Raw genomic sequence first — 24,040 nt, 5'->3', positions numbered from 1 at the left:
TATTATGTTTTTAACTCAGATTTTGGATCTCAGAAATCCACGGTAACTTATCAGGTATTTTATATGTTTCGAAAGTATAAAAATATTCAAAGATATACGTAAGATTATTCATGCAGTTCACGAAACTCAATAAGTATGTAGCCTCCAGTAAAATATCTGAGGAGGTGCCATCAAATAGCACATAGTCATTACTCAGACTCATTTGTTTTAAATCTGAATTCAGAAAGCGCTTTGAGAACGCTTTTGTTGTAGTTACCTGGCGCTCTGATGAATTCCGAGTAATATTGAACTTTATGAAAATCATTTCGTTGGATTTTTTTCTTACAAAGAGGCCACGAGAGGGCTCGTTTCACACTCAGGCGATTTTTTTCCTTTTATCAATCAAAACGGGGAGGCGTCGCTGAGGGAATTTGTAATTACCTTTATTTATGAGCGGTTTTCATTCCTCCAGCGACTGCAGGTTGTGATTTTAATTCATTCAAAGTCCCCGGGGGCCCTTTGCACCTGGAATTACTTTGCATAAATCATCGCATTTATTTATTTGAACTGGCGGTGCTTTTGCTTTAGAACAGATTTGTGACTTTGAATTTCATTTAAATCTAATAAAAAAATAATGTATGTCCTTTTTTTGAGCTAACAAAATTTATTGTAAATCCTCTCTCTTTCTTGCTTGACTTTAAATTTTCCCACTAAAGTATCAAAAGCGATCGCTTAAACACAATTGTTCATAAAGACCTGAAACGGGATATAAAACGCGTCTTTAGTGTTGAATAAAAGTATGGTTTATTTTATCCTTAAGTACCAACAATAAAGTCTAATTTAACGTTTTATTTCTTTGTTAGATGACGACACATCTCACGTATACGGCGTCATTACCGCTGAGGGCCTCTTCGACGGCACGATATGGACGACCGGCGAGGAGTATTATGTGGAGCCCGTGTCTCGTTACAACATCGAGCACCCCGCGATGCATAGCGTTATCTACCGCCGCTCAGACGTGCAGCATCCACCACGGACCGAGGGCCAGCCCTGTGCATCACACCTCCTCCATCTCAAACGAACCCTCGGACATCACGCAGAATTATTCAATTTTACACACCATTCCAATACAAACAAAGATTCTCACATACACAACAACACAGATGATCTCACCACAGAAATACATCGACGGAAGAAACGATGGCTTCCCGAAGATGAAATGCAAGACGATCAACCGATGAAAAATCCAGATCTACCATTAGATTTAGATGTACCTTACACGAGCAACAGCGATCCTTTCGATAAGTTTAGTACTAGGAAACCTAAAACGAAAATCGATAAAAGTAACCTCATCACTAAAGTGAGATTAGATTCGGAAGAAACTAGACCGAAACCAAAGACTCACGTTGAAGTCATAAAAACTAAAGCAGGTGTTGTAACGGTCAGTAAGGATATAGTTAAAAAGGAACCCATGGGGTTTACTGTATTGACAGCTAATGCGACGGACGATGGGAGACATGTAAATAAAAGGGCCACCGTAGACCCTAGGAAGACTACATGCTTGGTGTACCTGCAAGCTGATCATATGTTCTACCAAAGATACGGCTCCGAGGAGGCGTGTATAGAAGTGATGACGCGACACGTACAGAAAGTTAATGCCATTTATAAAGTAACAGGTGCGTTTTATTACCACGTTCACTCTCATATAATTTTAACGGAGACATTTGCATTACATATTTCATCTGTTATTTTTTATTTGTTTTAGATTTCAACCAAGATGGAAAAGCAGATAATATTACGTTTATGATAAAAAGAATAAAAGTTCACACTTTAGATGCTTTAAAAGATCCCGCGTATCGATTTCCGAATAATTATGGTGTTGAAAAATATTTGGAGCTGTTCTCGGGTATTTATTCTTCTGTAATGAGAATTTCAAGTTATATTTATAAAATTAAAATTAATAATGAGTTCAATTTTTAGAGGAAGACTACGATGCCTTCTGCCTAGCATATATGTTCACGTACAGAGACTTCGAGATGGGTACGCTGGGTTTAGCGTGGACTGGTGATCTCAAGAATGCGGGCGGCGTGTGTGAAAAGAATGGCGTAAGTTTTATCATACCTCGCACATAGTTTTTAATGACATTACCCTTGTTCATTTTTTCAGGATTTCCGAGGACCTACTTCTCGATTCCAGTCTTCTGTTTAGTTTTCTTCTTCTTAGAAATCTTCTATCTTACGCTTAACTTAAGCAATTTGTTACCAGCACTACCGGGGCAGCATGAAGTCTTTGAACACAGGCATAGTGACGCTGCTCAACTACGGCAAGCACGTGCCCCCCGCTGTGTCCCACGTCACGCTTGCGCATGAGATCGGACACAATTTCGGATCACCGGTAAATGACACAACAATTACCGCGAAATTTTCTTATCAATCGATTTATTAACTTCGTAGTTTTATTTGTAATAAAAGACTTTATTTCAGTCAATATTATTTTTTTATTTAAAATATAGTGAACAGATTTTTTAAAGCATATTTCTAAACTAACCTAACCATTTCAAATAAGCCCAAATCTTGTGCTAGAATAAAGGTCACGATAGTCGTATGGCGGGATGGGATCCCACCACCACGAGATCGTACGATCGTACCCTTAAGCATAGGGCTATTGGTGGTTCCTTTGCAGCACGATCCAGAAATGTGTACTCCATTCGGCGAGGACGGCAACTACATAATGTTCGCGCGCGCCACCAGTGGAGACAGGAAGAACAACAACAAGTTCTCGCCGTGTTCACTGCGCGCCATAGATCCCGTGCTCAACAACAAGGCGCGCTCACCCAAAGGATGCTTTACAGGTATAATTTCCAATTAGATACATTTGTACAACTGCGGACGTTAATTTCCACAAGTAAAATATTAATTCCTACTTGGATCATAACATATTTTTATGCTCTTAATGGAATTAGGTGGAAAATTTGTCTTAGCGATACATATGTGGATTCTAAATTATAGCTTTTAAGGCGTCAGTCTTCTGTTAGATATTCGCTCCGAAGTAAGGTAATTTTAATCTATACGTACGCTATATGTTTTACATAATAGGTAATCTCGCTAGTTGGCACTGTTGTCTTATTAACTTAACGTATGTTTTGTTTTGTGCAGAGCCTCAGCCAGCGATCTGCGGCAACGGCGTGGTGGAGGAGGGCGAGGAGTGCGACTGCGGCTGGGCCTCCGAGTGCACCGATGTGTGTTGCCGCCCTCAGGCCGCGCGCCCACATTACAAACCTTGCACGCTCACTGAGCACAGCGTCTGCAGTCCCAGCCAGGTACTAACGATTTCCCCCCGCACCTGTAGCACCATATCTGCCCTTCCCGCTGCAGGTATTTGTACTGAAGTTCAATATCTAATAGATACACACACTAAAGAAAGGAGGTATTAAAACTAAACGTAAAATGTCTATGAAGTCTACTCTACGAGGTATATAGAGGGTGCAATTAATATGAGTTTTATGAGTTGCATGAGAAAGGTGTTGTGTATGTACTTTAGGGTCCGTGCTGCACGGCATCATGCACGCTGAAGTTCGGTGACAAGTGCCGGTCGGACAACGGATGTCGCGACGCCGCGCACTGCGACGGCCGCCGCGCCGCCTGCCCCGCCAGCAGGCACAAGCCGAACCGCACGCGCTGCGACAAGGAACTCGTTTGCTTCATGGGAGTACGTATACACACTTTCTTATGACTGTAAAGAAACGAGCTGTTACCGTAACCTCGTGCGCTAGAAATTTGAAGACAAAACTATACTACAAACACTCTTAACTCCCATAATTTACATTTGGCGCAGTTGACTTTAATTGTAAACTGAATTTTTAAAGAAGATTACGTGTTCCAACAGTATTTGGTTGTACGTAAAAGTATCTATATCTGATGTGCAACATTTTTCATGGTCCAGGAGTGCACTGGGTCCATCTGCCTGGCGTACGGGCTGGAATCGTGCCAGTGCGGCGCGCGCGCAGACGACCCGCGCTCGGCGTGCGAGTTGTGCTGCCGCGCGCCGGGCGGGCCCTGCCGCTCCTCCTTCCATTGGAACACGCCGCCCTACGACGTGCCCGACATGTACGCCAAGCCAGGCACGCCCTGCAACGATTACAATGGGTAACTAACTACATACCATACTTTCCAATTATTTCCTTACATTGCTTTGCATATGATTTCTTTTCGTTAATTTTATCCGACAAAATAAAATTGACACTTTCGCCTGAATGCGTGACTATCTTCTAGATATCTCGATTTTTTGTTGTTGTTGCTAACTGTATGTTGTTTCTTGTTGCAGATACTGCGACGTATTCCAGCGCTGTCGCGAGGTGGACCCGTCGGGCCCGCTGGCGACGCTGCGCAAGCTGCTGCTGTCGGACGAGAGCCTGGCGGGCTTCCGGCGCTGGGTGCTGCGGCACTGGTACGCCGTGCTGCTCATACTGCTCGCCGTCATCGCACTACTGGTACCTAACACATATACTATACTAATATTAGAAAGTGGAAGAGTTTGTTTGTTTAAACACGCACAACTAATATCAAGAACTACTGGCCTGATTTGAAAAATTCTTTTTTTGATAGTCCATTTATAAAAGAAGGCTTTAGGTGCTTTATATAATATTACGCTGCGACCAATAGTTATTTTTCAATTCCGCGCGGACGGAGTCGCGGGCGACAGCTAGTTATTTATAATATGCTCTGGGATAACGGATACGACCAATGAACCCAGATCTCTGACGTATTTCCAACTGGTAGAAGAAATTGGTATAAGAGAGATTCATATTAATCCTACTAGAAAATAGCTAATATTGAAAATAAAATGATGGATTTGTAATATGATATAAATTTCTGTAATTGAACATTTTTTTAGGTTTTGTTGTGTTTGTGTGTATAGGTGAAGTTTGAATGTAAATGAAGAAGTTAAAAATTAATGAGGGATTTTTAATGTATGTGAAATTAAAATGTATGTTCTGTATAGCGATGCTGCCGTATTCTCGACACTGAGTTTGACGTTGACCCTAAATGTTAACGTCCTAGTACGTTATATTATAAGGTACACAGACGATGTTATTTGAGAGCTAAAAGTGTTTCATCCGCGTATTTCTTACATTTTCTACATTATACTGATTGTAAATAAATACGCTAAATTTTCTTTAATGTCTTACCGTGGGTTTCTAATACCAAAATTTCTGTTTAATCCTTTATCTCTGTTTTGTCAAAAATGAAAGACAGGGATGACAGTATGTTTTATACAGAGACTTTGGCCTCGGAAACCCACTGTAAAACATTTTCTATTAGTGTTTTGAATAATAGCTATACATTATCAAATGCATTTTAAACATCTAGTTTCATATCGCATCAGTGACATTCTTGTACAACATCGTTGTCTCTGTTTTTTTCAATATTAATAAAAGAGATGGCTATAGCATACTAGTGAATTGAAAGTAAAAATTCGGCTAAACTAGTGAATATTGAAGAGAATGGTAGACTTAAAACCAATGTACTGGAAGACGATCAGTTTTAATGCTCTTATTATTGCTAGAAATTGGATATCACATACTTTAGCATACAAAAAAAAACTTAAATATTAATTAATTCTGTAACATAATACATGGCAAATATTTGTACGGCAATGCAATGCTCGGTGTCTCTCTGCGAGATCGCGTCAGAAATGATGCGATCCGCAGCAGAACCAGAGTAACCGACATTGCCCGAAGAATTGCAAACCTTAAGTGGCGATGGGCCGGCCACATTGCCCGCAGAACGGACGACCGATGGGGCCGAAAAGTCCTAGAGTGGCGGCCGCGGACGGGTCGACGCAGCGTAGGTAGGCCTCCCGCACGATGGACCGATGACCTGGTCAAGGTTGCGGGAGTGCACTGGATGCGGGCGGCACAAGACCGGGCATTGTGGCAATCGATGGGGGAGGCCTACGTCCAGCAGTGGACAAGCTTAGGTTGAATATGATGATGATGATGATTTGTACGGAATTTTAACAATGTATTTTTAATTCCAGTTACTGTTTTCCGTAATTATCGCTAAAAAATAAATTCCATTTTAAATATTTCTCATACATAAATATTGTGTTTCAGTTTGCAAGTACCCGTTTCCTCGGCCGTCACGCTAAGAAGCTCAAGTCTGTCACTATCATCCACTCCTCGACCACAGAGACTGTCCGCCTGCCTGATGCCGCTGACCAGGGCCTCATAGTGCACACCGCTGTTAGGTAACTTTCTACTTCTGTATCCATAAGTAAAATGCTTCTTTTCATGTCGCGATAAATTTTTTACACTAATTTGGTTTGGTAAAGTTATATAACATAAAATGTTACCTGCGTTTCAGATCTAAACTGCCTCTAAAGAAGAAAGTAGCTCTACGAACTCGCGCTTACAAGATAAAGAAGGACCACCAGCACAAACAGGGAGACAAGGCATCGCCCTCCTACAACGCTAACAAGAAGAGGGTGAGCCAGATTTTACAAATTTTATGACCCATAAAATTAAAAATATTGTGATAAGAGAAGTTTTAAACATGATATTGAAATTTCACATTCAATTTTACAAATTATGGAATGTTTTTTTTTAAGTGAATTCATTTTTATTTTTTTCAGAAACCAAACGCTCTATCGAAGCCAGAAGAAAGTCATAAAGTAACAAAAGAAAGTGCAGCAGTCGTCACGAACTCTGACGGAAAGTCTCCGAAACACATCCTGCTGACCAAACATAAAGGAAAAGTGAAGAAACGCAAGGCGAAGGTGAAGAGCGCGACGATAGACTACAGCTCGATGCAGAAACATCCGGCCTCTCCCGTCAAGGACTCCGAGGCCTTGTCCAAAGTGCAAAAGTGGCTGCTCAGCTCGCCGCAGCCCACAGCCATACCCAAGTCCAAGTCCATCCCCTTAGGTCTCACAGAACGAACGAGCCGACAAGTTGCGAAAGGTGCTCGGAAAACTAGGCCCTCCAAGAGCGCCACCAATCTGCTCTCCGGCGAGAAGGCTCGACTCCAGGTCGTGTTCAAGCCACCGTTCAGATTCAGCGTTAAGATTTGTAAAAGTGACAAAGCTAAAGTCGTTTTGGACAAATCGTCGAAGCCCGACGTCGACAGAAAACGCCACGATCTCATCCAGCAGCTCAGCTCGACCGACCTCGGTAAAGCCAACGCTAACAAACCCAAGCATACCAGTGTGACAAAGACTACTGTAGATAACACGACTACCAGTACTAACTCGGATAAGACGCAGGGCCAAGATACAGTCGCGCACGGATACGAGAACCTGCTCCCGCGCAGCGCCAGCGACTGCAAGCTGGGCAAGAAGCTGCCGGAAGCGAAACATCGCAGCGGACACAAGAAGAGCAACTCCGTCGGACAAAACCGGGAGACCACCGAGAGCAGACAGAATCTGATCTCGCAGGAGGACGGCGACGCCAACTGCCACGTGTACGAGAACGTGCTCATGTCCGACAAGGACGGCTTCGTGCCCCGCAGCTGCAGCATGCCGCGCCGCCAGCCCCCCGCCGCCATCGCGCGCCAAGCCAGCCACGGACATCTGCCGCGCGCCCAGCCCCGTCCCCACCCCGCCGCGCACCGCCACAGCGCCAGCAACGTGCGCGCCCGCACCGCCAGCACCGACGATCTCGACCACTTCTACAACATCATAGACACGCTGCGCCGCGACAACACCGCCTGCGACACCAACACCACCAGCTCCTCCGGCAGCAGCCGACGCGACGCCAAGTCGCGCCCGAGCAAGTCCTCCCGGCAGAACAGTCTGGTCGACAAGGCGCGGGTGACGCCCACCGACGGCAAAATGAGACGGCAGTCGAGCGAGGCGGAGCTGGCCCAGGCGAAGCCGGAGGGTCCCCGCGGGTTCCAACTGGTCGTCGGCAAGGATAAGTTGAAGCGACAGCTGAGCGACAACGAGCTGAGCAGGTCGCGGCTGCAGCTGGCGATGCCGATGTCCGCGGGCGCCGAGCCGCGGCAGGCCTTCTGTTGGAACAAGCGCGCCAGCCTCGACTGCGAGTCCTCGCTGCCGGCCGCCTCCCACAACCCGCACAAGCCCCGGAGCAAGCAGAAAGCGACATACACCTTCGGCGAACTGAAGAATACCGTCCCCAACGCGACTGACTCGAGCGATGGCATCCACATCTCACCGGAGGACTTCCTGAAGATCATAGACAATTAACATTCCATAGACTACTAGTTGTAAGTTTTTTAAACTATGAACAAATAATCGATGTGTATATTAGATATAACTCCAATGTATCTATTGACGGCTGATGTAAATATTGTAATTTGCTTTTAATATAAGATTAACGTAACCTGCCACTGAAACAGGCCATTGTTCAGTTGTATGCAAAAACGCATACTAAAAGTAACTCTTTTAAATAGCAACAATACAACAAGACAAGGATTCAATGCTAAAAGTTCTATATGATACCTAATCATATTGTTTTCTTATAGTTTTTTACTCCTAAGTTCACATCGGCTTACATAAAATCTCGTCCTTAACTTCTTTATGGTTCTATGCTTCTCTATGGTATAAAATTTTATTTTAATCTGTGACAATTGTCAATATGTCAACATTTCCCGCCATGGTAATGTTTGGACTAGCAATGGTCTCGTTTCACTGAACCATCTCTATAAAGGAATCTCTATTTTTTCTACATACTATGTACCTATTGTACAAATTAACTCATACATATGTAAAGTGTTCATATGCTGTTACTTTATATATAGCATTATTCAAATAATTTTACGCAAATCCCTTTTTATTCTGTAATGCATATTATTTTATCGCCTCTATATTAAAGCAATAATATTAAATGTGCTTAGTACAATAATACTTCATAATATCGAAGTCATTTTTTTTTAAATAGCTGTCAATTAATGTGTCAATCTGTTGTTAGAGTTAACTAAGATATATCCGCACCACGAATCTCCTAACACATAACAATATAAAGTTGATTTAGTCAATATAGGCATCCCAGTGAAATAAATTAGTCAGTAAACTGAAGTTATGTAAATAAAAGCTTGGAATTAAGCTATTTACTTTATTCATTTTTAAACGCAATGTGCTTATAAAAAACTGTCATTTAATTTTTTTAATCTGTGCTATATTCATAATGTCATTTTTATGGGATCCTATTTCAAATAACTGAACAAACATTTTAAATTAATAGAATTAAGATGTTTAACGAAAAAAAAACTGTTTTAAACAATAATGAGAATATTTTTCTATAAATATTTGAATCGATTCAAAATATAAATGATTACTTTTAATTGTGGTTGAATGACTTTTGCGGCTGTTATTATTTTTAAGTTCTGCAATATCTGGGATGAAATATTGTAAAAAAAACTGTCGTATTAGATTGACAATATTAAAGGACATACGGTGTAATTAATATTAAATGTAAATTATAATTGTTAGAGCGCTGTATAGTTGTTAGGTACACGTAATGAAGTTCACAATTTCCTATCTTTATTTGGTTTGGACTATTTTAAAAATGTACGAATATTTTTTGTAATGCATTCCAAATATTAATTGAGAAGTACAAATAAAAGTACAGTCTTTTTCATTAATTTGTCTATTTTGCTACAGGGTGTTTCGTTTATATTTTTATAATTCCATCTCAGATATACAGAAATGTGTTCCAGTATGACAAGTGAATTGGTAGGCGCGAGCGCTTGCCGTGGCGTCTATGAGCTTCGCCGTAGGAAAGTAAGGGTAAACGTAAAAGCTAGATAATGTAATGTATAAAACTGATGTCTAAGGCGATACTAAAAGTATTGGAAGTGTTACAAATTTGTATTTAAAAATCATACTCTATATGGGTAATTTGTTTCTAGTTTTATTGCATTTGCCTCAATCAATATATGTCTTACGATAAGTTATTCAATGTATGTTTGTCCATAGTCCTTAAAATTCATATAACCTTTTTTAAAGTGTACAACATTCGCTTGATTTTAATTTTCAAGTTTTGACTAATAACTCTGTATAAATCTATATAAATATAAAAATTAAATATGCGTTGAATGTGAAATTCATAAAACTAAATGTGATTAGATTCTATAAAACTGTTTAATAATTTTATAATTCTTATAAGTGCTAAATAATTCATATTAGTCAAATTCCAGAGTATATTCGATTATTAATATTACAGTATTTCATTTTTTTATTAAATCATTTGATCATTATCAGGTAATCAAATTGCAAGTTTGGTATCTTTCTATTTGTTCCAAGTGCCTTATGACCAAATTAAATACATTCCTACATATTAGTAAAGCCAAGGCTAAATTGTTTTTGCATTCAATCTTTATTAATTATTTCCATATAATAAACGATCTAAATCTAAAGATCCATTTTAAAATACAAAATATGTAGCATTTAAAAATATTTAGACATATGTATCCAATTTCCAGTACTTAATTAGTCTGTGATAGAGTATGTTTTATTATCTGTTGTAATTATATTTAATAGTTCATTTAATAAGTTTACCTGAATGTTAATATTAAAATATGTATCCGGACGGCGAATACAAATTTGTAATAAATTCATTTTCTAACATTTACTATTTTTTCTGTATTTTTTAAACAATTAAACGATCCATTAAATAAATTGGTTTTCTTAACGCTCAATTAAAAAAAATTACGCTGTCATTAAATAAAAATAATTCTTCATTAAATAACAATACTTTTTTTTTACAATAGTAAAAGGGAACGTGTCAACTAAATGTTCAAAATTTATTTTCAAAAATCATAATCATAATTTTTTCATTAAAAAATAGGTTAAAATATTTTTCTAACCTATTAAATTATTGTTTTCAAAAAAAAAATAAACTAGCTAATTAAATATAATTCATATTCATATGTTTAAGTAAATAAAATAAAACTGGCGAATTACGAAGTCGTTCCATTGCTGGTTTAAAAAAAATAAAATTTATATTTTTCTTTTGTTCAACCCTTCAAAATCCGTTTTGTCAAATACAGTACAAACGTGTTGCATGTAATATTAAATAATTTAACCTGGAATGGCACCAATACGGTACAGTCTTCACTATGAAGATTATTCAGAACACTTAATGTCCAGGTTCGGAAAACTTTTACAAATGCAATCTTTAGTGGACATGACACTTATGTGTAGTTCCCACACTTTGCGCGTCCACAAAGCAGTTCTGGCAGCAAGTAGTGCATATTTCCAGGTAATAAGTTATTTTATTTCTCTGTGAAATAAACGTTTGGTTTTAATAAACGATTTGTTTATTTAGAGTTAACGTCTTATCAACATTTTATCAGGAATTGTTGCAAAAACAATCTGGAGAACCGCTGATTATATTAAAAATGCGCTTTAGTGTACTTAAATCATTAGTGGAATTCATGTATTGCGGAAAAACTCAATGCTTAGAAGAAAATTTAGATGAATTAGTTTCAGCGGCACAATTTTTAAAAATCAAGGGTTTATCAAAAGTGACGAAAGAAGGTCTCGGAATTACTAAACACAGTAAGGTTCATTTAAATCATTTCAATTCTATATTAGTTTTTTAACAAATTCTAAATATAACCTTACTTTATGAGAAAAAAATTATGACGTAGATTATTATGTATATTATAAAATCTAACCTCAAACAGTATTTTTATAAGAGAAGGGGGGCAAACGAGCAGTGGGAACACCGAGGTCATCAACATTTGCACAACTTTAAAAAACAAACAATAATTTTGTTAAGATATGTAAATTTATAGTTTTATTAGGTATCTGTGAATTATTGTAATTTTTCGAATGAATTACCATTGCAATTTATCTCAAAGGCGAGTTGCCAGTGTTCACACCTCCAGTGGTCATCAGTCGACCGCCGCAGTCTCTAATCAATCTACATGCTCAGGTAACATACCAAATCCATCCATTTTTATTATTTATAATTTAGTAATTTGACCACAATAACATGAGATCTCTAGTCACAACGATTTTGCGTATATTGAATTAGTAAAAATACCAACGTAACTTATACTTAACAAATGAATTTACATATACAAGGATACAATGGACGCGAAGCCCTCGACGGCACCGCTGGCGCCCTCCAGCTCTTGCCAGGCCAACGATAACCTAAATCGGACTAACAAGGTGCTTACAATAAATATTGTTCTTTGTTTCACCCCATTACCAGATTTTCTTTAGCTGGCTGTAACTTTGTTTTTATGTATGTGATGGGACGTTATTTATTCAGTAGCCTCAGTCAGTCGAGTTATTAGTGTATAAAATAAATATGAGAAATATTGCTAGGACATGGTGGTGCGCATTCCGTTTGATATTGAGAACGGCGGCGGCGGCGGAGCGTCGGGCGCGGAGTACGCCGACACGCCGCGCGCCATCCGACCTCGCCGGGGCAGACCTAGTGTTAGGGTAAGTTTTCCTTCCTCATAACCAGAACAACTTTTTTCTATTTCTACTTATTTACTACAATGCCATGTTATAATTCCACTTTGGACACAGTGACCCTCTAGGTCGTTATAAAGCTACGTGTCTATGAGGGGGGGGGGGGGGTTCTTTAAACCTATATTTTTTTAAAGTCTTATCGTCTAGTATATCGTAGTGTTGTTTGAAGTGGTTTAGATGTCGTTTTGTTAGCAGCGGGCGTCGGGTTGGGAGGGCGGCGGCGCACTGGGCCGCGCCACCGAGCGCGCGCTGCTGCGCCGCGAGCAGGACTCCCGCAAGGCCATACACCAGCTCAAACATCTGCAGACCAGGCACATGCAGGTACTACACCGTACATGCGAAAATTCAAGGTTGCAGCACATCAAAGCCAGAGATAGAGGAGTTCGAATCGAAATTATTATCTACAGAACATTACTCATCGTATGTTTATTGCAGGACTACATGGACCGAGTGACCCTGTCGCAGGCCGTGGACAGCATATGCGACCCGGAGTCCACCACCAACAACTACTTGAACATCGACAACGACCTCATGTACATGGACCAGACCGTGTCCTCCAACGTCCTCGACCAGGGGATGCCGTTCTCCAAGGACTCCCTGATAAACGAGACCATAACTTCGAGCTTCGCCAACACGAGCACGACCAACTCCGGCAGCGACACCTCCGGCGCCGGCATCGGCACCGCCATGTCGCAGTACGTGAACGCTCTGAAGAGCGCCGGCCTGCCCACCGACTTGCCCATACTCTTCGAATCCGGCGACGGCTCCTACATCAATGTCAACGAACAGGTCCTCCTAGACATGGTGCAGAGCAACGAGATACAATACGAAGTAATCGAGCAGCCTAATATCATTGAAAAAGTTGCCGATCCCAGCGAAATTAAAAGCATCGACGATCTATCGAAGTCAATAGAACGAGGGGAGATGCTCATCAACTCAAAAAGCTACAGCGGCAGCAACTATGACAAAGATCCGCAGTACAGTCGCCACGAAGATGCCATCAACAGTCTTAGTGCCATTTTACCGGATAATTTAGAATCGTTTGGTGAGCAACAGAACTATGTCGTTCTCGGTCAAGATCTGCAAGAGAGTCAATCTAACTTGGACGCGGTGAACTCCCACGATTTCTCCTGCATCGACAGTGACATGCAGTTCTTTACCAAATCTATGAGTGACGATGTTAAAAAGTTTTACGAGGACCAGCAGTTGAGCGATGCTCGCGTCATGGAGCAGCTCTGTCCGAGCACCTCGCTCGACACCAGTTTCAACATGTCCTTGCTGGACTCCAAAATCTCCAATCTCAACGAAAACTTGACTCAACCGTACGGCTCGTTAAATAACGAAGATTTAAGAAGAAATGAAGACTGCTACGACTTTAGTTTGCCGCTGCCACAGGGCTCCGACTTTAAAGAGGATCCTCTCGATTGCTTAATTTCCAGTTCGAAACAAAACGATGACGTCAGAAACGACTTCAACGATCACGACGAGTTAGATAAGAGGGTGCAGGAGAGAGACGATTTAATTAAAGATTTAATGAACATAGAAGAAAAGATTAAGCTCGAAAATAGAAGTGATAAGAAAGAAACATCGGCCATGAATAATGATTTTAACGTCGAAGAAGTTTTCCAGAAAGAAGTATGTGATATGAATCAAACGCAGTACAACACGAATGCAACAGAAACAACAGAAGACAATAGACAAAGTGATTTACAATGGGACAATGTAACAGTAAGCGAAAATGTTCTTGAAAAAAATTGTGAACCGGAGAATGTTTCAAATAATTTAAATAAATCAAATAATAATCTACATAGTGATGACAAAAATAAGAACGCTTATTCAGATCCTATAATAGATTTGACGGAACGCATGGACACGTCCAATCAGTGGGATGATATATTACACGAAAATGAAATGAATAAAGAAAACATGGAGCCTAGCTCAAATCATGACAGTCCCACATTAGATGGAGATATACCGTTTGCCGTCGGCTTGCTGCCGCTAAAGCATGTCCAAACCACAGACGATGAAGTTTTGTTAAAAAGAAAAGTACCCAAAGATTGTGACAGCTTAGATACTGTGGATGCAAAATGTTTAAAACGTAAGATTAAACACAAAAAATTGTGACATTGATATCGTGTAATAAAATGTTTTCCATGTCGATTTTTTTATCTAAAACTAGCAGTCACCCGTCATTACGACCGCGCGGACTTAAAAAAACATAAGTAGCCTATGTGTTCTTCCACACTATGTTCTGTAGGTATGAATTTCATAGAGATCCATTCAGCCGTTCTGGAGATACCTTCAATCAAATATTCATCCATCCATCTAAACATTTATAATAGTAAAATAATGTTGGGTTATGTGAAAAAAGATGTTTGGCAAAAATTTGGTTTTATAGAAAAACTCAATAATAATAATTCTTTGGGCTTTGGATATGAACAGAGTTTAAAATAAAACATTGAAGTGCGTGGACATATTTATTGTAGATATATTTTTAACTTGACATACAATTGATATGAGATATTTTAAAGCAGTCCTGCTATACAAAAATATACAGATTTAAATACCAACAAGCAATATACAGAGCATACACATGTCATAAATATATTGATAATAGTTGCAGTCAAAGATTACATATAAAACTAAATATATTTGTACTGAACTTACATATATAAAAATTATATATGTCCACTTTAATTTCATTTTATTCTTATATATAAATTGTTATTTTTAAAAATGGCTCGGATTGGTGGTATTATACAAGCATAATATCTCAAGTATGTCATCATCTAAGAGATTCACATCAATATGGATACCAAATAAAAGTAATAATATCATAAAAATTACAAATTTATTGTCTACTTCTAAAGTACAAAAATATTTTCAGATTTTATGAGTAGAAATAAAGCTCTAACAGTCAAAATTAATGATCAACTTCACTTATACCTAACAATCTTAGAGAAATACAATGAAACTGTTCTGTATAAAATAAAATAAACACTTTTTAGTAAAAAAAAATCAACTTATTCCGAAAATAAACACAATGGGCGGACACAATATCACAACCTACAACAAAAATACAGGTGTCAAAATTAAAAAATAAGGGAAATAGTAAAATATAGCTTACAAAGTTGATATTAATAAAAACCAGTTTCATTATCAAATTCAGATCTTACAGAAGACTTAAATATTAATCACGAATAATTGTAAAAATGTATACTGAATAACAATAATAAGAGAGCTGTAACTGGAATGGATTTATTTTGTAAAGCGGCATCTCTCACGTAATATCCGTAAGCATCGCTGTGGTAGTCGCCCATCTGGAATGTGATAGGCGGGGAGGACATCCGACCGTCCCCTCCGTTGGAGTAGGCCAGCACTCGCAGGTTGTACGACTTGCCCGGCGTTAGGTTCATCACGTACGCCTCCAACTTCTGTTCCACTGCGACCAACGTGTCATTGGCAGTGCTCATATCTTGGTCGATCTCCCAAACTCTCACCTGGAAAGCAAACATTTACAATGTAAGATAGACTTTTAGCTTTTAGCTTAGTCTTTTTCTTGTTTTTTTTTTTTAATTTAAGATTTAGTTTATATGAGTCAGTGAACAATACCTTATATCCGAGAAGCGGCTCCTCCTCGTCGGTGGGCTGCACGTAGCGCCACACGACGCGCACGGTGCTGGGGTTGACGGCCCACACGTTGACGGAGGCGGGCGGCTTCTGTGGCGCTTTGCGAAACGTACGCTCCAGGAACCGCTCGCTCTCTGGACCCTCGCCCGCTGAGTTAAAAGCCATTACCTGAAAATTATAAGATAAACAAAGATAAACTTAGATACTTACATAGATTATACTTATTAAATCTTACACTAAGAAATTATTTAATGTATACATACCTTTACGTAGTAATATGTATCAGGCTGCAATCCCACAATGAGAGCCCAGTTTCTGGTCGTTCGTGACAGATAGTAAATGCATTCCTCTTCTTTGTTTTCTTGTTTCCAGTACTTGAGACGGTGGCCTATGAGCCTGCCGCGCAAGCGGTCTCGCGACTGGTCGATGGGATCCCAGGTGACGTTGAGCGCGGTAGAATTGAAGGAGCGCGAGTAGACCTGCTGCGGCGCCACTTGCGGCATGTCCTCCGCCGAGTAGATGGTGGCCATTTCGCTCTCCGGCCCCGCGCCCAGGCTGTTTAGGGCCTGCACTTTCACATTGTATGGCGTGTAGAAGTAATTCAATGACACATGAACGACATGCATCCCCACGTTACCGTATTCTTTAAGCAGGAGCGACTGGAATTCAACTTCGGTGCCGTTTCGGCGCCAAAATATTTTGTAGTGTATGCCGGGTCCGTTCTGAAGGTGAGGCGGAAGCGGCGTCCAAGTGATCGTAAGATCGCCAATCTTGCCCCCGCCCCCGCCCACGTTGGCCGGAGCTTGGTACGGCTTGTCTGGTAACGTCGAGAACTGCGGACTCGGTGCTGACGGTTTTCCTACCCCTAACGCGTTAACGGCCTGAACTCTGAACTCATACACGGATCCAGGCATAAGGGCCGTATTTAAAATCGCTCGTTTTCGTCCATTGTATCGATCTACCTCAATTATATTACCTATGTTGTCGCTAATCACCGTCCATGAAGTATTCCACTGCGTCCGACCTGTGAGGACGTATGAAGTGACCGGACGACCGTTAGAGTTACTGTCTGTCCATTCGAGAGTGATAGACGATCGGCCAATGTTCATTATCTGCAATCCACCGGGCGGACCGGGCGGTCCTTCGATTCGCAACTGAGTGTGTGATGAAATACGACCGATTGCAGACTTAACGACACATTCATAGTCACCCACGTCGGATAGCGAAACATCGAAAATGGTTAGCTCTCCGCCGTCTATCTTTAACCTCTTATCAGCATACATATCCGATTCATCCTTAAGTCTCATACCATTATGATTCCAAAGATAAGCCGTGTCCAAGATAGGATCAATTTCTGCATTACAATGTAGGAAAATAACTTGACCAACTTGTGTTGTTATTCGTGGTGGGAGACGCTCCAAAAATCGTGGGGTCCTTAAAACTATAAGACGTCCTCTGCTCTCATCAGATCCATACTGATTCTTTGCAACACAAGTATAAACCCCTTCATCATCTCGGGAGAGCTGTCTTATGATGAGATTACCCGTCTCTGTTATGAATCTTTTACCCCCAGCGCCAATGACAATATTGTCTTTTTTCCACGTAAAAGTGGGTTTAGGTGCCGCCTCTGGATTACATTTCAGTGTTACATTACCACCTTCTGACCCATAAGTTTCGGATTCTAGAGGTCTCTTTTTAAATGATGGTTTTAAAGATAAAACTCTCAACTGACCTGTTGAATATTTAGCTTTTAATTGATTTTTTGCTTCACATTGATACATGCCAGGATCCCTGGTGGGGTCCAAAAATTTTATTATTAACACATTATCTTGTATAATATATCTATCTCTATCTTCATCTTCTAATGTGTCCATAGAAAGTTTGACACCGTTTTTCCACCATGTGTAATTAACATCTGGAATACCAAATGCTTCACAGTTCCAGTGCAGATCTCCCTTGTTGTCCATGTGTTTATCAGCAAGAGGTATAGTAAAATTGGGCTCAGCCTGAACTTTTAAAAACACACTATTGTGAATGTTAGCTCTGTCATTACGTACATCACATACATATTCACCTTCATCCTCTACACCAACATTAGGTATGGTCAGAACTCTGTCAAAATTACTAAAGTGAGCTTTTCTCGGTATATTTCCATTCTTCCTTGTCCAGTTGTATGATGGTACAGGATAGCCAAAGGAAACACATTCTAATCTTACTTCTTGCCCTACAACAGGGGCATCAGGAAAGACTTTTGGAAAATTATTTGGGAACTTAAGTTGTTGGTAATCGGAATGAGGATAGACATACAAGGGGAAAAAGGGTCCATTTCTACCAGCATCTGAGACCTTGCTCATTACATTACAACTGTAATTACCTCGATCTATAGTTTCAAGAGCTGAAAAATATAAGCCACCATCATAGGATACAAATACTCTTTTATCTTCTTCGACAAGGTTAGGGAAATAATTTCTAGCCCAGAGGAAATTAACAGATGGATAGTATGAGGGAGGATCACAGGACATTACTTTACCCCAGTACTGATTACCACTCTCAATGGGTCTCTTTTGGTTAAACTCTCTTATAAAACCAAACGACAATCTAACAGATTCAGATCGGATAGTGCCAAATTTATTGGAAGCCGTACAGTGATATTGTGCATTGTCCGTTTCAGCATTTGGATTATAAATCATCAGGGTACCACCACTTAATATAAACCTTGGATCCAATAATGGATCTATTTCTGTGAAAACCAGTTTATCAACTTGATAATCTTCTCTAAACCATTTGTATGTTGGAGCTGGAAAGCCACCTGCAATACAGGTTAATTGAACATAATGATTTCTCAATGGATCATAAATTGTGTCAACAGGTTCTTTAGTTAAAAATGGTCCTCTCGGAATAGCTTCAGGATCAAATCTCTCTAAACCATATGTAAATGATCTCTCTTCTTCAATTAAATAATGCAATCTTTGTGTTTGTCCTTCACAAATAAAATGGTAATACTGTGTCCCCTCCACAGGAGCCAGTCCCCACCGACCTTCCTCTTGCATAAATCTATAAACTAAATAGTCTAAAGGATATAGATTGTAGCTTGTTAATGTTAATTTATGATCATCAAAGAAGGCATTTTCTAAACCTGTCAGTTGCGACCCATCGCCTTCATTAGCCCAGTAGCCTGGAGATTGTTGATGTGCGCCGATATACCATGAGCCTTTCTGCGGATCTAACTTCATGAGGTTAGTTATAATAAAGCCGTGCTCCTCGGGAGTGTTAACCGATGCCAAGTCGGCGCTATACGCTTGGCAAATTTTACGAGCTTCATTTCTCGGTCGATCTGGTGACTTTGTGAAGCGATAACATGATTCTCTGTAGCGAATCCAATTAGGTGGACATCTATACCTTTCCTCGTAGTCTAAGCCTGCATAATAGTTCGCCGTGTTTTGTGGATCAACATCATTGTCTCCATCGTTGTATGTGTCAGAGTTAGCGCTGTTCTGATAAAAAGAACTTTGAGGCTGGATATATTCATTGCCGTTTACGGGAAAACTACCGTACGGCACCTGTGAATTCGGTCGATATACTGACCCGTTCAAACTTTGGTCCTGTTGCAGTTTATAATTTGGATTAAATGGTATTGATGTTTCCATTCCCTGGCTTCTGGCATAATGAATAACGGCCAATAGAATAACAAAACTCTTCATATTTTTCCTATTATTTAACAGAACAGCACGAAAACTATGTTTAAACACCATTAAGTCATCACCACATCTTTAAAAGGGACTACTTCAACTTCCCTTTTATACCAAATAATTCAAACAATGTATTTTAAAGAAAACAAGAAATTGCCTCGCCCTCTTTTTATGCACAAAAAACGTAAACGGTCATCGGTAGACAGCGGAAGAACGACGATCGGTGAATGAAATCAATAGAGATTGATCGAAAATTGTGTAAACGATGAATCGATTTCTTTCACCTTAAAAAATAGAGTTTAGGACTGAATTGATTTATTCTACTAGGAAATCGATATTATATTTTAGAGTAATAAAAATCTTAATATAGAAAAATAGAAGGAATCAACATGGCGAAAGTGATTTTGGACATTTATAAGGCACTTCTAACGAGGCAACGTTCCATTCTTGTTTTCCAAAAAAAAATATTTATTTCCTCGTTGTGAGTATAAATACAAAAATATCGATACTTCAAAATATTCTAGATATCAAGAAATGTCCAAAAAATCGATCTTTTTCAAAAAGAGCTTCCCTAGAGTGAACGAATATTGTGAAGTGAACTTGAGAATGACAAAGAGTATTTTATATACTCTTTGGAGTAGGTAAGTTGCGGTGTTTACATTAAGTCAGTACAGTAGGATTTTATGGGCTAACTGGAGCCAGCTAACATTCATGACGTCGTTGTTGTTGGAGTAATTTCCAGTCCTTCCTCTCTTGTGCCATCTTTACCTCCTGAATTACAGTAATAAAACAAGTTTGATATTATATTGAACAAGGAATAATACAATAGTTATTTGCCATGGGATTTAATGTTTCTTTGATTATGAAATTAGCTTTTATATTGTATATACTCTTAGTTAAGTAGTAAGCTTTGAGTTCTAATGATAAATAGTATTTAATGTTTGACGATTACTCGTCTCAACTGGAAAAGTTTTCGGAGTAGAGAGCAGAAAAAAAACTAGATTCAAATCACAGAGAATATACATACCGGGAAATTTAAAATGTTACCAACTAAAACATAATCTCATATGCCACTGCACAGAATTACATAAAGGTGAAATAAAATACATATAAATTGATCACTTTTTTTATTTTCATGTTACCAACAAGTATTGTGTCAATAATTATTAATAATACTTACACTGTATGTACTGCTAACAACGGAGAGGCATTGTGATTGTATACATCTTTATAATTTATTATCTTCAAACCATTTCCGCGCACAAGATTATCTCCCTAATATTATTTCATCACAGATTTATCATGTACTTGTTCGTTTTTTTTTGTCTCCATTAAGAAATATAGGGCGGATATGAGGTGGTCTCAAATGCGGAATATAAAATAAAAACTGCTTAATTTATACAATGTTCCAAAAATGTTATTTGTATATTACACACTAAGTAAATGCCGTAATATACGCGTTGCGGGTAGGACGTAACCGGCAGTTATAAGACAAGATATCACTTCTGAATAAGTTAGAAAATAATTTCGATCGTATTATTTACAATGTTAATAGATATTTTTTGCGATATGCATATTATTTTTTTTCATAAATTTTTCCTAATTCATTTACAGCATTGTATAAATAATAAAACATAAATTGACATTCTAATTATTGTAAATAATTGTACAATAATAAAACGTATTTCGGGTAGACAAATATTGGCAAACATAACAATGAACAAAAAAAAATGTACTCACTAAATAATAGAAGATAGAAAAAATATTCCCTAACATAATCTCAAAACATGTATGATATAGTGCAAACAATATTATTAACAGTACACAACAATTAATTTATATATGTGATACCAACGGACATAGTAACTTTTACTATTTGCATATTACAGATCTTTTTACATACACAGAATTGCATTTACGATTTGATTAATGGTTCAACACACTCATTGTTGTATCAGAAAATATGAGATCTTAATATTTTAGCACAGTATTTTGAAGAATATTGCAAATTTAGCATTTCCGGACAGTTGTTTCTATGTTAAATATAAAAAAGAATAAATAAATTTATTTGTAGTACTTGTGTGTAAATGATAGTATAGTATAGTAGTCCAATGACGTCGTAGCATCGTGAAAAGTATCCAATCAGTTTAGATCATGATGGGTTTAGGTTATAGACTGACTCTCAAGTTATCATGCCCGAGTTGTATCCAACCATGTGCGGGCCCATCTCTGTTATACAAATAAAATCATCTACCCACGCCTCCTATTGCACACACAGATCAAATTATGCTAAACACTTAAATAACATTATGGTAACTATATCTCATTAATTTAATTTCATAATTACACTACCGTGCTGATGCACTTTATTTAACTAACAACTAACCCATACACCAACATTAAATAGCACCCATGAGAATATCATACATAAGCGACATTTAAACTATTTACAATTATATACATAATTTACATATTTGAGAGTAAATACAACCTCTCTTTCACACTCAAAGCAAAGTAACATGAATACATAATGGCTGCCTTAAATTATACAGTCTCATAAATCGAATATTCTTTGTTTGTTACCTACATGAGGTACAATCTTGTTCATTACAATAAATCAGTCAAATCAGCTCGGTTTCAAGATCTTGTGGAATTATTGTTATATGTAAAATGTGTATTATGCATTTTTGTACAACAAAATAACTATATAAAAAGCACATTAATCTACAAAATATATTATACTTGTATGTTCTTTTATTGTAACAACAAACTTGATTGCTTGGAACTATTGTTTTATAAAAATCTTGTTTATAAAGTTTGGTGTTTCATGTGTTATGCAGTACTTTTCAAGTTTCTTTAGTTAAATCGATTAAGTTATAGAAATCCCTTAATTTTTAGTTTGTGTTCAATAATTAAGGTTAAATTGAATGAGTCTACAATAATGCACACTATGAACACATAATTAAGCGGCATTTATCTAATATCAGCTAACGAGTACGGTCTCTATTTTGAGGAGCTGTCGAAGCTTGTCGGTGACCCTAATGAGGGCAACTTTGGAGGCTCGCACGTTGACCTTCTCCCCGGCGCACAGCAGTTGGTGGCACTGCGCTCTCTCTAAGAACTCTTGGGTTCGAATCTCGCGTAGTAACTCCTTCGGGGATCCGGACCCGCAGTGTATTTGTTTCAGCAGACTATCTTTTGATTTTATCTGGAATTTTATAATATGAATATTAGTTGATGTTTCTAACAATTGTTATTTATTTAAATACGACCTTGAACTCTAACTGACTGATTAGTGTAGAATTACATATCAATTCAATCAGATAGCTTAGTTAGCATTTTATTGTTTCTTGTTTATACAAAAGAGTATTTAGTTGTACTCAGAGTTGTATATGTTAAACAGCTATATCACAAAAATGTTCACCTGTAAGACATTGGCGATGTCTTGCAGCAGACACCAGAGGCCGTCCACAGGTTGTCCGGCGGCAGAGCGCAGGCTGTAAAAGGGCGGCAGCGGCGCGTCCGTCGTTTGGATCTCGACAGTGGTGTCAGTGGGCGGCGGCGATGTCGCGGGTGGTGGAGACTGCAGCGGGTCGCAGCCCAGCTCCTCGCAGTCTGACGATTATAGTCATTAAAATATTAGTATTATTTAGGAGGATAGATGAAGTATGTTGACTCTTGTGTCATAAATCGGCGATAACAGACGGCATGTTATCGTGAAACAATGCAGCTATTAAGGCAATAAGGACAGTAGAAGCAAAATTGATCTACGAATTTGCCATACAGTTCAATATCAAAATGACAAAGGGACAAATACTTGTCAACTCACCGATGGGTTCAGTGAGCGGTGGGAATCGCCAGGGCTCCAGCGCTTGCCCCTGTACGTCAGCGACATGCAGGCGCAGCAGCAGTGCGGCGCTTCCCTCCGCCAGCTCGCCCGGTGTCTGCCCTGCGTACGTGCCCAGCAGCGGGTCTGCGCCGTACGATAGGAGTAGCCGGATCACTTCCACGTGACAGTTCTCGGACGCCTCGTGTAATGGTCTAAAATAAAATTATCTTGTTTATAATCTGTATCATTATTAAGACCTAGTGAATGATGAATTATATTTACCTAATGCCCCCCTGCGCGGCGGCGGACACGTTGGCGCCGTACTGCAGCAACAGGCGCGCGATGCGCACGTGCCCCCTAGCGGCGGCCACGTGTAGCGGCGTGAAGCCCGCGTTGTCCTTCGCCGAGGGGTCTGCCTCCATTTTCTCCAGGCAGTATGCGACGCAATCCTGAAATAACAACA

General features: G+C 39.2%; 4 protein-coding genes across 7 annotated transcripts in view; 2 read left to right on the top strand and 2 right to left on the bottom strand.

Annotated features, from left to right (window-relative positions):
- LOC106115840 (uncharacterized) overlaps window positions 1–10,502 on the top strand; it is a 122,126-nt gene extending 111,624 nt beyond the window's left edge. The window contains exons 4-15 of the mRNA XM_013309424.1: window positions 843–1,655; window positions 1,745–1,885; window positions 1,960–2,084; window positions 2,245–2,373; window positions 2,662–2,830; window positions 3,135–3,298; window positions 3,520–3,687; window positions 3,922–4,124; window positions 4,303–4,468; window positions 6,095–6,228; window positions 6,345–6,465; window positions 6,613–10,502. Coding sequence (XP_013164878.1) covers window positions 843–1,655; window positions 1,745–1,885; window positions 1,960–2,084; window positions 2,245–2,373; window positions 2,662–2,830; window positions 3,135–3,298; window positions 3,520–3,687; window positions 3,922–4,124; window positions 4,303–4,468; window positions 6,095–6,228; window positions 6,345–6,465; window positions 6,613–8,184 — 3,905 coding nt within the window. The 3' untranslated portion in view covers window positions 8,185–10,502. The remainder of the gene's footprint in view (window positions 1–842; window positions 1,656–1,744; window positions 1,886–1,959; window positions 2,085–2,244; window positions 2,374–2,661; window positions 2,831–3,134; window positions 3,299–3,519; window positions 3,688–3,921; window positions 4,125–4,302; window positions 4,469–6,094; window positions 6,229–6,344; window positions 6,466–6,612) is intronic.
- A 468-nt stretch (window positions 10,503–10,970) lies between these two features.
- On the top strand, window positions 10,971–14,560 carry LOC106115623 (uncharacterized protein MAL8P1.12). Of its 2 annotated transcripts, XM_013309058.1 has the most exons (7): window positions 10,971–11,200; window positions 11,295–11,499; window positions 11,805–11,878; window positions 12,031–12,117; window positions 12,277–12,396; window positions 12,625–12,750; window positions 12,865–14,560. In XM_013309058.1, the coding sequence occupies exons 1-7, from the start codon at window positions 11,030–11,032 to the stop codon at window positions 14,551–14,553; spliced, it is 2,472 nt and encodes an 823-aa protein (XP_013164512.1). In that variant the 5' UTR covers window positions 10,971–11,029; the 3' UTR covers window positions 14,554–14,560. The 2 variants fall into 2 exon arrangements, with proteins under 2 accessions (XP_013164512.1, XP_013164513.1); XM_013309059.1 differs by lacking the exon at window positions 11,295–11,499 and having other exon boundaries at window positions 11,129–11,200.
- Window positions 14,561–15,261: 701 nt separating this feature from the next.
- Cont (Contactin) lies at window positions 15,262–19,910 on the bottom strand. The gene is given in 3 exon segments (NM_001311941.1): window positions 15,262–15,929; window positions 16,042–16,227; window positions 16,323–19,910. Coding segments are annotated over 3 exon segments (3,981 nt in total). The 5' UTR covers window positions 19,812–19,910; the 3' UTR covers window positions 15,262–15,623.
- A 950-nt stretch (window positions 19,911–20,860) lies between these two features.
- LOC106115763 (uncharacterized) overlaps window positions 20,861–24,040 on the bottom strand; it is a 50,136-nt gene continuing 46,956 nt past the window's right edge. For all 3 annotated transcript variants that reach the window (XM_013309273.1, XM_013309275.1, XM_013309274.1), the window contains 4 exons: window positions 23,860–24,026; window positions 23,578–23,789; window positions 23,173–23,363; window positions 20,861–22,956 (listed from right to left, as the gene is read on the bottom strand). In XM_013309273.1, the coding sequence (XP_013164727.1) occupies window positions 22,732–22,956; window positions 23,173–23,363; window positions 23,578–23,789; window positions 23,860–24,026 (795 nt within the window). In that variant the 3' untranslated portion in view covers window positions 20,861–22,731. The remainder of the gene's footprint in view (window positions 22,957–23,172; window positions 23,364–23,577; window positions 23,790–23,859; window positions 24,027–24,040) is intronic.

This window comes from Papilio xuthus, unplaced genomic scaffold (assembly GCF_000836235.2).
Source record: "Papilio xuthus unplaced genomic scaffold, Pxut_1.1 DF827777.1, whole genome shotgun sequence".
Taxonomy (NCBI): Eukaryota; Metazoa; Arthropoda; class Insecta; order Lepidoptera; family Papilionidae; genus Papilio; species Papilio xuthus.
Note: the sequence above shows the minus strand (reverse complement) of the source record. Positions and strands in the feature narration are given on the sequence as shown.

Coding starts and splice junctions, on each gene's coding strand:
- LOC106115623 (XM_013309058.1), top strand. CDS start 11,030: ATGGCACCAATACGGTACAGTCTTCACTATGAAGATTATTCAGAACAC. Junction 12,397..12,624: donor GGGGCAGACCTAGTGTTAGG/GTAAGTTTTCCT, acceptor TTTTGTTAGCAG/CGGGCGTCGGGTTGGGAGGG. Junction 12,751..12,864: donor TGCAGACCAGGCACATGCAG/GTACTACACCGT, acceptor TGTTTATTGCAG/GACTACATGGACCGAGTGAC.